This window comes from Panthera onca, chromosome A2 (genome assembly GCF_046562875.1).
Source record: "Panthera onca isolate mPanOnc1 chromosome A2, mPanOnc1 haplotype 2, whole genome shotgun sequence".
Taxonomy (NCBI): Eukaryota; Metazoa; Chordata; class Mammalia; order Carnivora; family Felidae; genus Panthera; species Panthera onca.
In genome coordinates this window covers 37,377,515-37,391,373 of record NC_138340.1, presented here as the reverse complement: position 1 = coordinate 37,391,373, position 13,859 = coordinate 37,377,515, and the positions used below count along the sequence as shown (strand labels likewise).

The 13,859-nt window shown below is 39.5% G+C and overlaps 1 protein-coding gene across 7 annotated transcripts in view; it reads right to left on the bottom strand.

Annotated features, from left to right (window-relative positions):
• The window catches only part of MITF (melanocyte inducing transcription factor), a 223,260-nt gene that overhangs the window by 83,707 nt on the left and 125,694 nt on the right, over positions 1–13,859 (bottom strand). For 4 of the 7 annotated variants that reach the window (XM_060633734.3, XM_060633736.3, XM_060633739.3 and 1 more), the window contains exon 2: positions 6,830–7,082. In XM_060633734.3, coding sequence (XP_060489717.1) covers positions 6,830–7,082 — 253 coding nt within the window. The remainder of the gene's footprint in view (positions 1–6,829; positions 7,083–13,859) is intronic. The other 3 variants (XM_060633735.3, XM_060633737.3, XM_060633740.3) reach the window with 1 other exon arrangement.

Genomic DNA, 13,859 nt, shown 5'->3' with positions numbered 1-13,859 from the left:
TTTACTCTCCCGCGAATGAAATCTGAGCCATGGAGTCCACCTGAGGGGGTTCGAATCCTGACTGTACCACTTGCCCCCTCGACTTTAGATGAACTGCTTATCCTTTGCCTCAGTTCCCATATCTCTGACATGGGGATGCTAATACTAACTGCCCAGTGCTGGACACGCCAACCATGTCTACTGATATTCTAGCACCTCTCCTAGGGAAACGCAGCCTGGCTGGAATGTAGGAATTGAGAAGTGTTCTCTAAACAAAAAGAGGAGTTGAGCAAAGTGCTAAGTACTCTACAGGAATGTTTCTCAACGTTTTTTTTCATCATCACTCCCCTTGAGGAGTCTTTTGAGACATTTTCTCCCCAAACTGCCTCTTCTTAATCCCACGCCCATGAAATTTTAACAGGCACATAAACTGTTTATATACTAAGGCCCTTCAGAGGCCGAAACCACTCTAATGTCTACAACTTTGCGCCCTCCAAGGACCAATCTCTGCCCCCCGCGGGGGAGGGGGGGAATATCACCCTGGTTGAGGATGCATGCTCTACAGATCCCATCACATTAAAAAGAAATTACCCTTCAGAGCCAAACAAAAAAAGATCCACTCTAGTTTTCGGTCCTTACTCCCAGGCCCCAGACCTTAATATTCTCTGTAAGATGTTACCCTGACCGCCACCAGAACTGAATTATGAGAACTGTGTCGATGAACAGTGACACATCTATCTGCGTGGCTTCTTTTTGCAGCAGAAAGCAAAGGAGCTGAGCAGCCACTCCCTCACATAAACCCCCAAGATGACTTTGGTGGTTGCAAAGTAGCCCAGTGACAAGGTGATAAAGATCCTTGTGCCTAAAGAGAGAGTGTCCCTCCCAAACCTGCATGGTTCACGTGCCTACTGAGCACCCCTGGTCTATCTACTACCTAAGGAAATCAAATCACCCAGATTCTAGTGTACTCCTCAGCCACATAAAAATGGCCTTGTGGTCTCACAGGGAGAAATTATTCACATTTAGTGCTAACATTACCAGGTGCACAGGTGATCAGAGCTGATGTTTCAGTGTTTTCAGAAAAGCGGAATTAATTCATAGGCTTAGCTGTGTCAAGATTGAGTATTTTGTTTGAGATAGTTGCTCCCCACGGGCCTGCCCACTTAAGTGGACCAGGCCTAAAAATCTAAGCAAAAGTGACTCTCTTCAGTCAGCATTTCATTACTAGTTACGAGTCACTGCAAGCAGTGCAGACAGAAAACAATACCTAAAATTAATCAGTGTACATTTACAGAGATTCTTACACTACTTTAGCCTGTGTTAAGCTTGACTTCACCAACGTGAGACAAGTCTATGGAGCACCTTCCTACGCCAGCCCTGAGATTACTAAATCCTTACCCACGGAGGTTTGTAAGGCAGCATGGTGGGGAGGGGGGGTGGGGCAAATGGTCTGTCAATCAGTGCCCGTGGAAGCTAGTACACACACTTGCAACCCCAAAATGATCCAACTGCTTTCCAAACACAGAGTAAGAAGTCCCCACTCTGCTTAAGGGAGAACAGTTTGAAGCAATATTCTCAAAAGTAGAGAGAATCCGGAAGTAGAAACTTTATTTCTTTTGTTCTATATGTAAATGTGAACACAGAGAAAGATAGGGTGTATGTCTACCTGCTCAAAACTGCCTAATGTATTTCTTCGGACCTTGCTCCCACCGAAGGCAACTGTAGGGCTGGAAAGCAGCGAGGTTAAGAAGCCTGCACCCTAAACTGCTAATAGCACCTCCTTCCAGGGACCTTGAGGGAGGGAGGAAGGGAGGGGGAGGCAGGAGGGAGTTTCCTGTTGGATTTTTCTTCCCCGCTATTAAACTAGATTCCATGTTAACAGACATTGTCTGTAATTTTTAAAAATCAATAAAATGAGTTTTAAAGAGGAAAAAAAATCACCTAACGTGTGACACTGAACACATCAAAGTGATACAACCAGGAGACTCAAAGACCCTATAGGGAAATGAGGTCTCCGGGAGGATGAAAAGCTCTTTGAATCTGGAATCTGTTTGTCCACCCCCCACCCCCGCCCCGCCCGAAGAAGGATGTGGCCTTCCAGACACAGAGTTTGATCCAAAAATGAAAGGACACCAACGTTTATAAATAGTTCTGAAACTAAGGCTCACGGAATGTGTAGGTCACACTGTCTAGTGGCAAAAATATGTGATGGACCACAGATGAACAAGAATAAATATGTGGTGGCCCACAGACTATGGTATTAGAAGAATTCTCAGACATCCTTCTTCTGGGGTCAGCACCTCTAGTAAGAGACCCCCTAACTGAGGGGAACAAGGCAAGCATGCTGAACTTGTTCCTGCTTCCTGTGACCACCATGATGCTAATAAGGTTCTGTACTCCCAGCTAATAAATGAGGAACAAAATCTAAATGCACAGTGGATGGGCCCCCGGCGGGGGGCTCAGTTGGTTAACCAGGCAGCTTCGGCTCAGGTCATGATCTCGCAGTTCACGAATTCAAGCCCTGTGTCGGGCTGTCTGCTGACAGCTGGGGGCCTAGAACCTGCTTCAGATTCTTGTCTCCTCTCTGCCCCTCCCTCGCTCGCTCACTCTCTGTCTTTCTCTCAAAAATAAACATTAAAAAGATAAAAAAAAAAAAAAATAAGACATCTTAAATGCATAGAGGAGTATGGAAATAGTCCCTTCTGCTGATCTATAACCCACCGGCCCACAGAACTCCACACACCCTTTCTCATGTTTCTGTATTCAAACCTTAAGAAGCAACACCTTGAAAACTCTACACCAGGTAGTTTTCAAAAGTTATGGACAAAGGCCAGCAATTCAGTCATCTACCCTTTCCCTCACTAGTGAAATCTCAGGGGATACTGGGTGTAGAGATAGGTGACAAGGAAGCGGGACTTCCATCCTGACTTGCTAGAGTATCTAAATGGGGTACCACATTATTATACACCCCAATAAATGCCAAAGTAAGTTCAGTTTGCCACGTAGCAGGCTCCGGCAAAATGTTTGTGCATTTCATGAACACAAGTGCCATTTCAACTTTTGTAGCAATCTGCCCAACTTCTTAGATTATCTGAGATCAAAAAAAGGAAAAAATAAAAATGTATAGTCTTGCAAACTACTTAATATATCCCAAAATTACAAAAAGACATTGTTTCTCTTTTAAATTCATACAGCCTTTCTCCCAAGTAGAACAGAACATTTCAATGTACCATCCAGTCCAGACAGAACACTTAGCTATTAAATTGTTAAATTCCAAGGTGAAAGAAAGGAAGGGATGGAGGAAGGAAGGGAAAGAGCTGGCAATTCTCTACAAAATTCTGAACAGAGAAATGTCCTCAAACTACAAACATGTTTTCAAGCTATGAGCTGTCAGAGCCCATGCTATGGAAGGGAACAGAGGAAGAAATTCTGATGAACTTGCCAGTCTAAGATCGGAGCAACCAGTCACTCCTATAATCAGTCAGCACTATGATTACACTTGCCTGGTAAATGTGCAGAAGGTAACACACTACTTGGTGTTGTGATGTTTCTTCAGCTATGAGACCTGAAATGTGTCCACAGGGTCTATCCCTGGTTCCTCTGCTTTTGTTTGAAAGAAGCTAGATCAAACGGCAAACCTAAGGTTTGCATGACCTCCCAAGTCTACAAGACCCACCTGTAGAAGAAATGCTTCCATTAACGGTTCTTAGAGACTTTTTTCTTAATTCATAATTTGAAATATGAGATGTGTTCACTACTGTAAATAAAGCATTATGTACTCGAAGCAGGGGTTAACTTACGACAAAGAGGCATCCCTAAATTGCCAATGAGTTAGATTGTTCTTAAGAAATCCAGATGATACATCTAATACTTTAATATAAGGCCATAAGACTAATCAATCAGTCCATATCACCCAACATGAAAATCAATAAGAAGAATAAAGCCATAAAGTAATGAAATAAAAAAACCAGAAGCTAATCCTGCAAAACTTTGTGGATTTACAGACTGAATGGTGAAAATGTGAGGAATAAGTCGTAATGCAAATTTCCAACCTCTAATCCGGATTCCAAAGACTGGACCTAAGTTTACAGGAAGCTGTCAACAATTTTTAAACATGCTTTATAAAAGCTCCATTCTCTAAGCCTAACTCTGCCAAAGAAAGGAATTAACCTGAAAACACGAAGTTAGCTTTTCAAAAGCATTCAACCCACTGATAGTAAAATGTCGGTAACGAGTTTGCATGTGTGATCTTCTATCAAGTTCTTGAAAACCAGTGGGAGATGGGGAAATTTAACCAGCATTCTCTAGCACATGCTAGTACCTCTGACTGCACACATCTACCTAAATGAGAGGTAGGTATGTTCTGCTTTAGCAATTTAAATCTTTAAAAATTAAATGAAGAAGTGACTCAGGCTACTGTATGAAAAAATATTTGTTCGACATCATCTGTATCATAATGCACTCAATTACTATACTAGTACTCATTCCTTGAAAATGTATATTCATAGAAAAATGATCCAAGATTAAGCAAATTAAGTTTTTACTAGTGACCATTTAAATTTACCAAATTATGCTTCCGATTTAAAAACCGTACAAGGGAAAAGAAAAAAAGATCACAGTCTCTCGCTTACCTTTCTATAGTAAATACTTCATAACAGTATTTTCATACATTAAAGTTCTGAAAATATGTAAACTCTTTTTAAGGACCAAGTTCTTAAAGATCTTAAGCCATCCCTTACATGCTACTCTCCTCCAAAATATTATTTTAATTTCTCAGGATGTCATTTTATAGGAAATTACGTGTTTTTATTTGGTGTTTTATCGAAGGGTACTACCATTTGTCTAAATAGCTATCAAACCAGTCTGCGTTGCTATGCCAACTATACTTTCTTTTTATTTACATGACACACTTCGCTACTTTATATACTGACGAAATCAAGAATAAACTATATTCAGCGTGAAAGATAAATTTACCAATTGCTCCTTTGTAGATTAGTACTCCGGGTTCTAACAATGTCTGTGTGCTTTACTTTTGGACATTTTTCTGTAATAAGTAAATTGAGGGTTGTAGCTCAACTCACTGTTATCAGGACACAGCAACGTGTGAGGAAAAATGGGCATATTATTCAAACCATTCAGTCCAGATTTTCATGTTAAGCAATTCCAAAATAACATTTTAAGGAATAAAAACATTTAGGAATGATGTCCATTTTTAAGATGATGTGGAAATGGTATTTTAATGCATCTGCATGTGGGTGGTTTCCACACCATCACATATAACTGCCTTAATAGAAGTAGTGATTGCAATTCATATACTTTAATACAATATGAAACATTACCTTTGAATTGGACATAAATCACCTACTAGCACAAATCCACGTCACCTCTTCTAAAATTTATCCTTCAGATTGAAAAGTAGACTATTACGGTGAATAAAATAGACATATTTCTCCACATTTTATTATCACTTAATTCACAGAACTTTAAAAGGCACAGACAAAACAAATGTGATTCCTGTGAACACCAGACAACGTAGATCTTAAATTTATAAAAACTTAGCGATTACCAATTTTCACCCAAGCGGAACAGAGAGATGTAATATATAATCTATTTCTAAAAGAAAACCTGCCTTTATCGGGAGGTGGGGAGGATACAAAATATCCATTATTTGTGGCAATATCCAGAACTTCAATCACATCAGAGTAATGGTTTATGCTAAACTGTTTGGATCTCTTTTGCCCTCACAAAATTCCTGTTTTTTCATGAAAGAGCTTCATTATCTCATCACTACGCTTTAAAGGGGTCTTTGCAAATAAAAAACAATTACTTTCAATTTGTTTTTAAAGAATCTTTTCGTACTTCCTGGTAAGAATCATATATTGCTTCCAGTTATAACACATCATCTCTCTATTTACTTTAATTGTAAACTTTAAATAGCGGGAGATGTTTTTCTCCTGAGCACATGAATGAATGCAAAGACCAACAATGAATCACCAGTGTGTAAAGTTCACATTGCTTAATGAACAGTAACACTTGGGATTCTTTACAATGAATCAATTAGGTGAATGGGTTAAAAAAATTTTCTTTTAAGTGAGGAAGTTCCCTCACTTTGCTTTTAGCTTTCCCTGCATCAGTCATATTTAAGAGTTGGAATGCTCATCTTTCAACAGGGAGGATGTCCCAGTGTGATGTGAAGGAACACATGTGTGAGATGGAATTCTATTCTCAGACTTGTTACAGTTTTCCCCAGTAATTAGGAAGCTATATGTCCCTGATAGAATGATGCTAACAAGCTCCTGCAGGTTCTACTCTAGCAAGAAATCAAAGGGGCCCCAAACAGACCACTTCAGTTAAAGGATTATGCATTTTGGTTATTAAAGTGAAGAACGCTCTCCTACAGGTTTATCTCAGAAGGGACTTCCCAAACGGTCAGATTCTATAGCCAGGATTACTTACTAAATAAAGAAGAAAATTAAAGAATGGCCGTGGAATGTTTGGAGGGAGGAAAAAAAAATACGTAAGTTACTAGCAGAGATCCATTTCTGAAACTTTCCTAAAGAAAAATGGAAAGATAGCGTTGCAACAGGCACCTGTCCCCACTGGCTGTTTCTCATAGAACATCAACACTCTTCCCCCACATAGTGAGGGCTACTACTAAATCCCCAGTTACTTTCCGTCCTTCCTTTAAAATGCAAAGCCAGGTAGCATGAGTAGAGTTGGCCTTGACAGACAGCATGCAGAGGGGTCAAGAGGACCAAAAACACAGTCAGAGAAAGAAAACACCTAGGAAATGGAAAATGCTGCTCTCGAAGAGGGCTTGGCCCAACCAACAAGAGCGACACTCACGTACCTTGAGGACTTCCATCGGCACCTGGGTGGCAGAGGGAAGGGTGGTGGTGGGCACGCTGACGTTTATGGCCGGGGTCTGACTCACTGGCACTCTCTGTTGCATGAACTGGGCCGCCTGCAGCTTCTGCTGCTGCTCCCTGCGCTCCTGCTCCTGCATTTGCTCACGCATGAGTTGCTGGCGTAGCAAGATGCGTGATGTCATACTGGAGGAGCTTATCGGAGGCTTGGAGGCCCCAGGATGCTCCTCGGAACTGCTGTGGGAGAACCAAAAAGGGAAAGAAAAAAAAAAAAGGCACAACATTTAGTTTCTTAATGAGACCTTTCGTTTGCATTTTGGGGGGTATCCTAAATTGCGCCCGACTACAAAAATGATCCTGCGCGAAGATAAAATCAAGTTGCAGAAGGGTACTCCGCGTAATTGAAAATCAAGAGGTGACAGGATTGAAGTCATTAGGAGTTGAATTAAAATAAGTCAGCTTGATTGCATCTAGGCATTTTTCTCATGCGGCTTAATTTTTTTTTTTTTGAACATTTTATACCACATACTACTCATCACCACCAAATATAGCACCGCCATATGAAGTGCCAAGAGGCACTGCGTCTTAATGGCACCCAGATTTCCACATGTAAAAATAAATTGCTTGATTTGCTTTTTCATAACTGAATCTCACCGAATACCTACTCCTACGCGCTATCTAAATTCCTTGAAGATGTCTAAGGTGTTTACTAACGGGGAATAATTTCAAGAATGGGTGAACTCTGTCATGGGGAAATTCTGCGAGGATATGGGAAGTAAAAACCATTGATGAAAGAAGCATTTGCACCAGAACGCTAACACCAGACTACAGGCTGTGGGGGGGAAAGGGGGCAGAGGACGAGCCGGTTTGACAACCCTATTCTCCATCTGGTTTTCTTTGTGCCATCTTTTCTCCTGATTCATCTTGGCAAGCTCTCTCCTACATGTGTCTGCGAGTTCCCCATGCGGCCTACTTCTAATGGTTTTGGTGCTTGCTCTATCCAAAATTACAGAAAAAGCTTAAACACCAGTCCTATGTTAGGAAGAAAAGACTTCCTAATTTTCCTAAATATGGGTTGTGACTGCTTATCTTGCCAGCTCTATAGCATCAACAAGTTATTAAACCTCCCTCTGCCTTAGTTACCGTATCCGGAAAGGAGGGATAATAATAGTTTTTTACACACTTACTCATTTATCAAAGAGGGAGGTGTTTTTAAAACTTCTCTTACATCACTTACATTTTACAAGCCAACCTCTCAGGGATTTTGTGAGGATTAAATAATATAATACATAAAACAATACACATAAATTGTCTAGTATAATGAGTGCCATGTAGTGCTGCCTCAATAAAGCTTTGTCATGGCTATTATTATCAGCTAGAATTTTCGGTTGTTTATTTCCAGCAATATAGCATTCTTAAAAAAAAAAAAAAGTCTCTGCTTAGGGCTAACGGTACAAAACCTTAGTACCTGGAAACAGGAAAAAAAGTGACATTTGAGAAAACAGTCACTCCCAAGGAAGTCCCTCTGCAAATGAAGCATGAGTAGTTTTAGCTTCCTTCCTTGAGTATAAATCCCAGTATTTTCTTTACCTTTCAACAAAAGGCAAAATAAAGCCTTCAAGCCATTGGCAGATCTTATGAACTCCTTAAAAGATAGGAACCTTCAAACTCTGCACATGCTAACGGATGAAAAGATGTTTGTGCTTCTCCCTTGCACGGTTCCAGAAAGCTACGTAATAAAAACTACACTCACCACAGGGAATTAGTACAGGAAATCATAACAGGTTCATATAATGTAATACTATGCAGCCATTAAAAATGGTGAAGAAATAGATTTGTGACTGGAATAAAAACTACACAATATAACAAACTTACAGAAGGCAGCTACAAAAAAAGTATTCACAGTGTGACCCAATTAAAAAAATATTCACTACCAGAGAAAGTGTACTGATCATTTTAGTCTGAGCCACTGCGGATATATATTATTACAATCCTTTAAGAAAACCATACTGAGAAAAGCATGAGTAAAACAGTGTTATCAAAAAGCTGTAATACTGTTCATAGAATATGACTCAAAAATGACATCCAGGGACAATTTTCCTAAGAACACAATTCAAAACGTGGAAAACCTGACATCACAAAGCTATTGACAAATTGCAAAATATTTTGAACCACCTAAAATTTTGCCTGAATATGAGAGTGATTACTTTATCATTAAATTGTAAGGAGAGATACTGTTCAAAAGGCACCAACTTTGAGGAATAAGATCAAGTTCTAGGGATCCAATGTTTATCATGGTGGCTAGAGTTAATAATACCGTATTGTACACTTGGAATGTGGTGGAGGAGTAAATCTTAAGTATTCTCACGGCAAAAAAGGAAAATAAATAGCAACGATGTGATGGATATATTAATTAGCTTGACTGTAATCATTTCACAATGTGTACATATACCAAGTCATCATGTTATGCCCCTCAAATGTATGCAATTTTTGTCAATTATGCTTCAGTAAAGTTGGGGGAAAAATAAAGCCATTTAAAATATTTAACAGTAAAATAAGTTAAAAAACAAAATTATAATAGGTGAATATATATATATATATATATATATATATATATATCACATACTACTATTTTTTAAGAAACTGTACTACAGAGCAAAGTGAAAAATGTATATAACAAGAACAAAAGTAGGAAATAAAAGTGTATTTATGTTTTAGTCTAAAATAAGTAAAGTGTGTTTATGTACACAAATACACATGCTTAGAGGGGATTGTATAAATGTCATCTTAGCTGCCAGATGGAAAGTGGAATTATAGATAAACTTCTTTCGTTCTTTTTTTTAGTCCCCCCCCCAAATTACAATAAAGCCATAACAGTCTTTTCAATGGCAGAATACATGTCACTAATTTAAGAACAAGATGAACATGAACTAATCTGCAAACATGAAGGAATGACTTGAATAATCAAAGTCCCCCTTTGCCTGGAACAAAAGAGATGGGGTACATCGCAGACTGTATTTTGACAGTAGGAAGGGAAAGTGATGATGGTACCCAGGGCATTGGTTCTCTTGCATGTCTTGAGCATTCCAGAAGACTTAAACCCTTTTTCCTTCACAGTTTCCTACAGACGCACACAGATTGAACAACGTTAATACCCTGCTTATTATTTTAATATGATGCACTCAAGCACACAGAAAAAATACCTAGACGTTACCCAAAATAATACATTTAGCAGGTAAGGCTCTGGAAAAGTGCATAAAAAGCGAATGTATTTTCCTGCTTTTGAGTATGTGTTCAAAGCTCAAATGTAGTTTTTTGAACCAAGAAAAGAAGGGGGGAGTAGCTATTAAAAAATAAATAAATAAACGGTCTTACTATTCAAAGCCTGTCAGGTTAAAACATTCCCAGAGAGACTGATCCTTTTGATAAAAACAGGAGCAAACCTTTGTGCTGTAGCAAATGCAGCTGTGGAATAATCGCACTAATTAGCTGCTCAAGACAAGCCATTGGCTGTGATACTGGGGGAAAAATCCTTTCAATTAACAGTAAAGCATTCTTGAGACATCTTAAATTAAAATTACTAGTTATCAACCACGCTAAGACTCCAGACATTAAGCCCACAACAATATCATTTAAGGCATTTATAGAAATATCCTATCGGGGGGAAAAATGTATATTTATACAGTATACCCATATAAATAAACTGAAACTCCAATAAAGAAAATGTAGCAGAGCTTGGCTAATTGAAATTATTTTAATAAATCTTCTCAAAAAAAATGCAAAAGGAAGACTGTAGTCACTTCACTGCACACACTCCCTGAGGGGTATTTCTACATTGTTAAAGATGACTCCCAGATCCTCAGCCTCTTAGAAGTAATTGAATCTGCAATCATCACCTTATAGACAAACAAAAATGAAGATATCTACCCCTCAAAAAGCTAGCAGGACAAATGAGCATCATGTTTTAAACTCAAAGTTGAAGTTTATGTGAGAACAATACGTGTGGCTACAAAACCTTTTTTTTTTTTTTTTTTTTTCAAAAGCTTACTTTTAAACCGAGGATCTGATGCTTAAGTCATTAGTGATAAGCAAGGAGAGTCATCCAAATGAATTTAATTTTAAAAGCTAACTGAGCTCATCCAAGGCCCATGAAGCTCAATCTGCACTAGATAATCCTAATTCCGTGAGTCTGATTCCTTTTAATCAGATTATGGAAAGGTCATTTATTCAACAACTAGTCACTGAGTGCTTCCTCTGTGCCAGGTGCCGGGACTATCTGGTTCTAATCTCACAGCATCTAAAGCCACGGTCACAAAATTCTTCTGAGATGCTCCAAAACTAAGTCAGCTATCCAGATTATCTGACTCTTAAAGAGTTCCACATGGGAAGGTGTTCTCTCTGTAAGAAATTACCCTTTTACAGCCAAATGAAGGAAAGGCAAACGCCTTTACGAACATTTCCCCAAAGCACTGAAGCTAGACGCACAACTTCCCGGAGAGCTGTGAATTTCTCAATAGTGATTCAAGCAGGAAGGCCATCAACCGGACACAAGTTCTAGTCATTGCTGAGCAGTCTGATCTTTAATGAGCCATTCAACCTCTCTGATCCTCTCCAAACCCCACCTCCTTAATGCCCGGCAGTGACTGAGTGAGCTAAGTAAGGTAAATTCGGAAACACAGCAGCTGTAAGACGTCAGGCAGCCACACCTGTCACCAGAGTCCCCCGCCCGCCCTCCATGGCTGAATTTGTATTTTAACTTCAAAGCCTCCTCCTTCTCTGAGATGGTACAGGTATGTGGGCATGTGCTCCGAGTATCCTGTCTATTCCTAAATCCAAACAGTGAATTCCACTGCTCCCATCAACCACTTAAATATATCAGAAATTCCATGAAATCCAGTCCCCTGCCATCCACACGACATCTGCCCAAGCACCCCTCATCTTTGACAGTGATGACAATATCCCTTTACTAGACCTTTTGAGTCAGTTTGGTCGCCCTCTCATGGTCACCCACGGCAGAAAAGTGGTTGTCAGTTGAAACTTAGTCTCTGGGCTGAAGGAGCTAATACACTTTTTTCTTCATTTCTTCTCTTCAGTTCCTCAGGCTGAGGAACTGTTCCACCGAGAGGACTCGGTTCCACCGAGGACTCTCCACAGAGAGTCTAGTTCCACCACTTACTAACATGTGACCTTGGCCAAGTTACTCAATCTCTTTGAGCTTCAGTTTTCCTTATTTATAAGGACTGCGTAATGCATCTGCCTATCAACATTGTCATGAGGATCAAAATCTGTAACAGATGTAAAAAAAAAAAAACCCACAATGGCACAGAGTCCAGTAAACTGGAACAGAGTTAAAAAATTAGTAGTAAAAGAAATGCTAAACCATAAACATGCTTCTTCTTTTTTGATGCCAAGAAACAATTTTGTACAAGTCCACACGCAAGTTTGGACCACAGCGGATCTGTCGCTTAAGATTTAGGGAATCCCCATTTAATGCAGAGAATGTGACAAAGTTTTGCAGGAGTAGAGGGAGATTCTTAATCCTGCAATTCTCTCATGAAATATAAAGTAAAAAATCCTAGCATTTTTCTCCAGGGAAAATTAATCTTCATTATAATCATTAAGTCGATAGAGCTCAAAGCCTAGCATCAGCCTGCACTGGAGTATAATATAATTATGTCCAGAAAAGCACAAGGACTGAGGGTCAAATACACACTGGAGACACGGGAAGGCACAACACAGGTGAGAAAGCCATGTCATAGATAGGTTAAGCCACAGGAGTTTCCAAATCCAAGAGTGACTGCCACAAACTTAGCTGAGGACTGTGTCCCAGTCTCCCACCCTGGACATTCTGATTTCAGGTAAGGTGAAATAAGCTTGTCTGTAAAAATTTTGCAGCTGAATCCAATGCCTAGCCATGCTCAAGGAGTTTAGTAGGGACTGGAACTCACATCTCTGATTCTTCGACAAGAACACTGTCTTCCACATCTGAGGAAACTCACATTCCGTCCACATCTCCAGCAAGCCTTCCAAGAGCTCCGAAGAGTCTTTATTGCACTGATTTCAACATGTGGAATGGAATGAAATGGGGACTAGAGGCTCTAAAACCAAACAAATGAAAAATATCTCTCCAGTAATGCCAATGGATCTTCATGGTTACAACACAACTACTTTATCATAAGAAAAAGGAACCAGCAGGCTGAATTTACAGAAACTTCCCCTCAAACCAGTTTGTTCTGTCAGCAAAAGGAAATTCTGAAGAATCTTCTACCAGTGCGTCCAAGTTCACAAATCACTGAAATGAGAGTTGGCAAATGGATCTATCTCTTCAAATGACAGTCTGTGTATCCAATATTTCTGGATGATCAGCCCTTCCATTATCTTCACCTTCCCATTCCTTCTTACGTAATCACTTTGTAAATGTAAGCATGTCCTTTTCAACCGAGCACCAGTAAGAAAAGGTGTTGTTACTTGTACTGAAAACATCTAAGACTATATTTATATGGATTATAATCCATGTAAATGTGAAAGTACCAGATTTCACAGCTCGGCTTCAAAAATGGAGATCTTCTGAACTTCCGTCATGATCAACTCTGGGTTTTAGTGGTCAAGAAAAAAAATGAAAGCCTGCCAAAATTTTTCTGGTAACATTACCGGCTCAAACAGTACACACTACAGGTTTCTGGCACAGAGTAAAGAAAAAGGATTGCAAAGTACAGCTTGTCTTTCTCCTCTCCTTTTCTTCCCCAAATATTTGGACGTTTTCCAAGGGACAGGTTCTGCCAGGAGTGAGGAAGATCACGGTGCCCTAAGTGGACAGTACTCCTGTCCTTTGAAGTTCTGTACCTTTCATTGTACCAAAGGAAGAAAACATTCTAAAAAGAACCACACCAATGACATAGAAGTTAAAATCTGAAATCTCTACTTCTCAACAACACTTAGATTCCAATTCATTGGTAAAAACTGAAGACTCTCTGCATCTATTCCGGATTAATATTCTTTTTTTTTAAAGTTTAT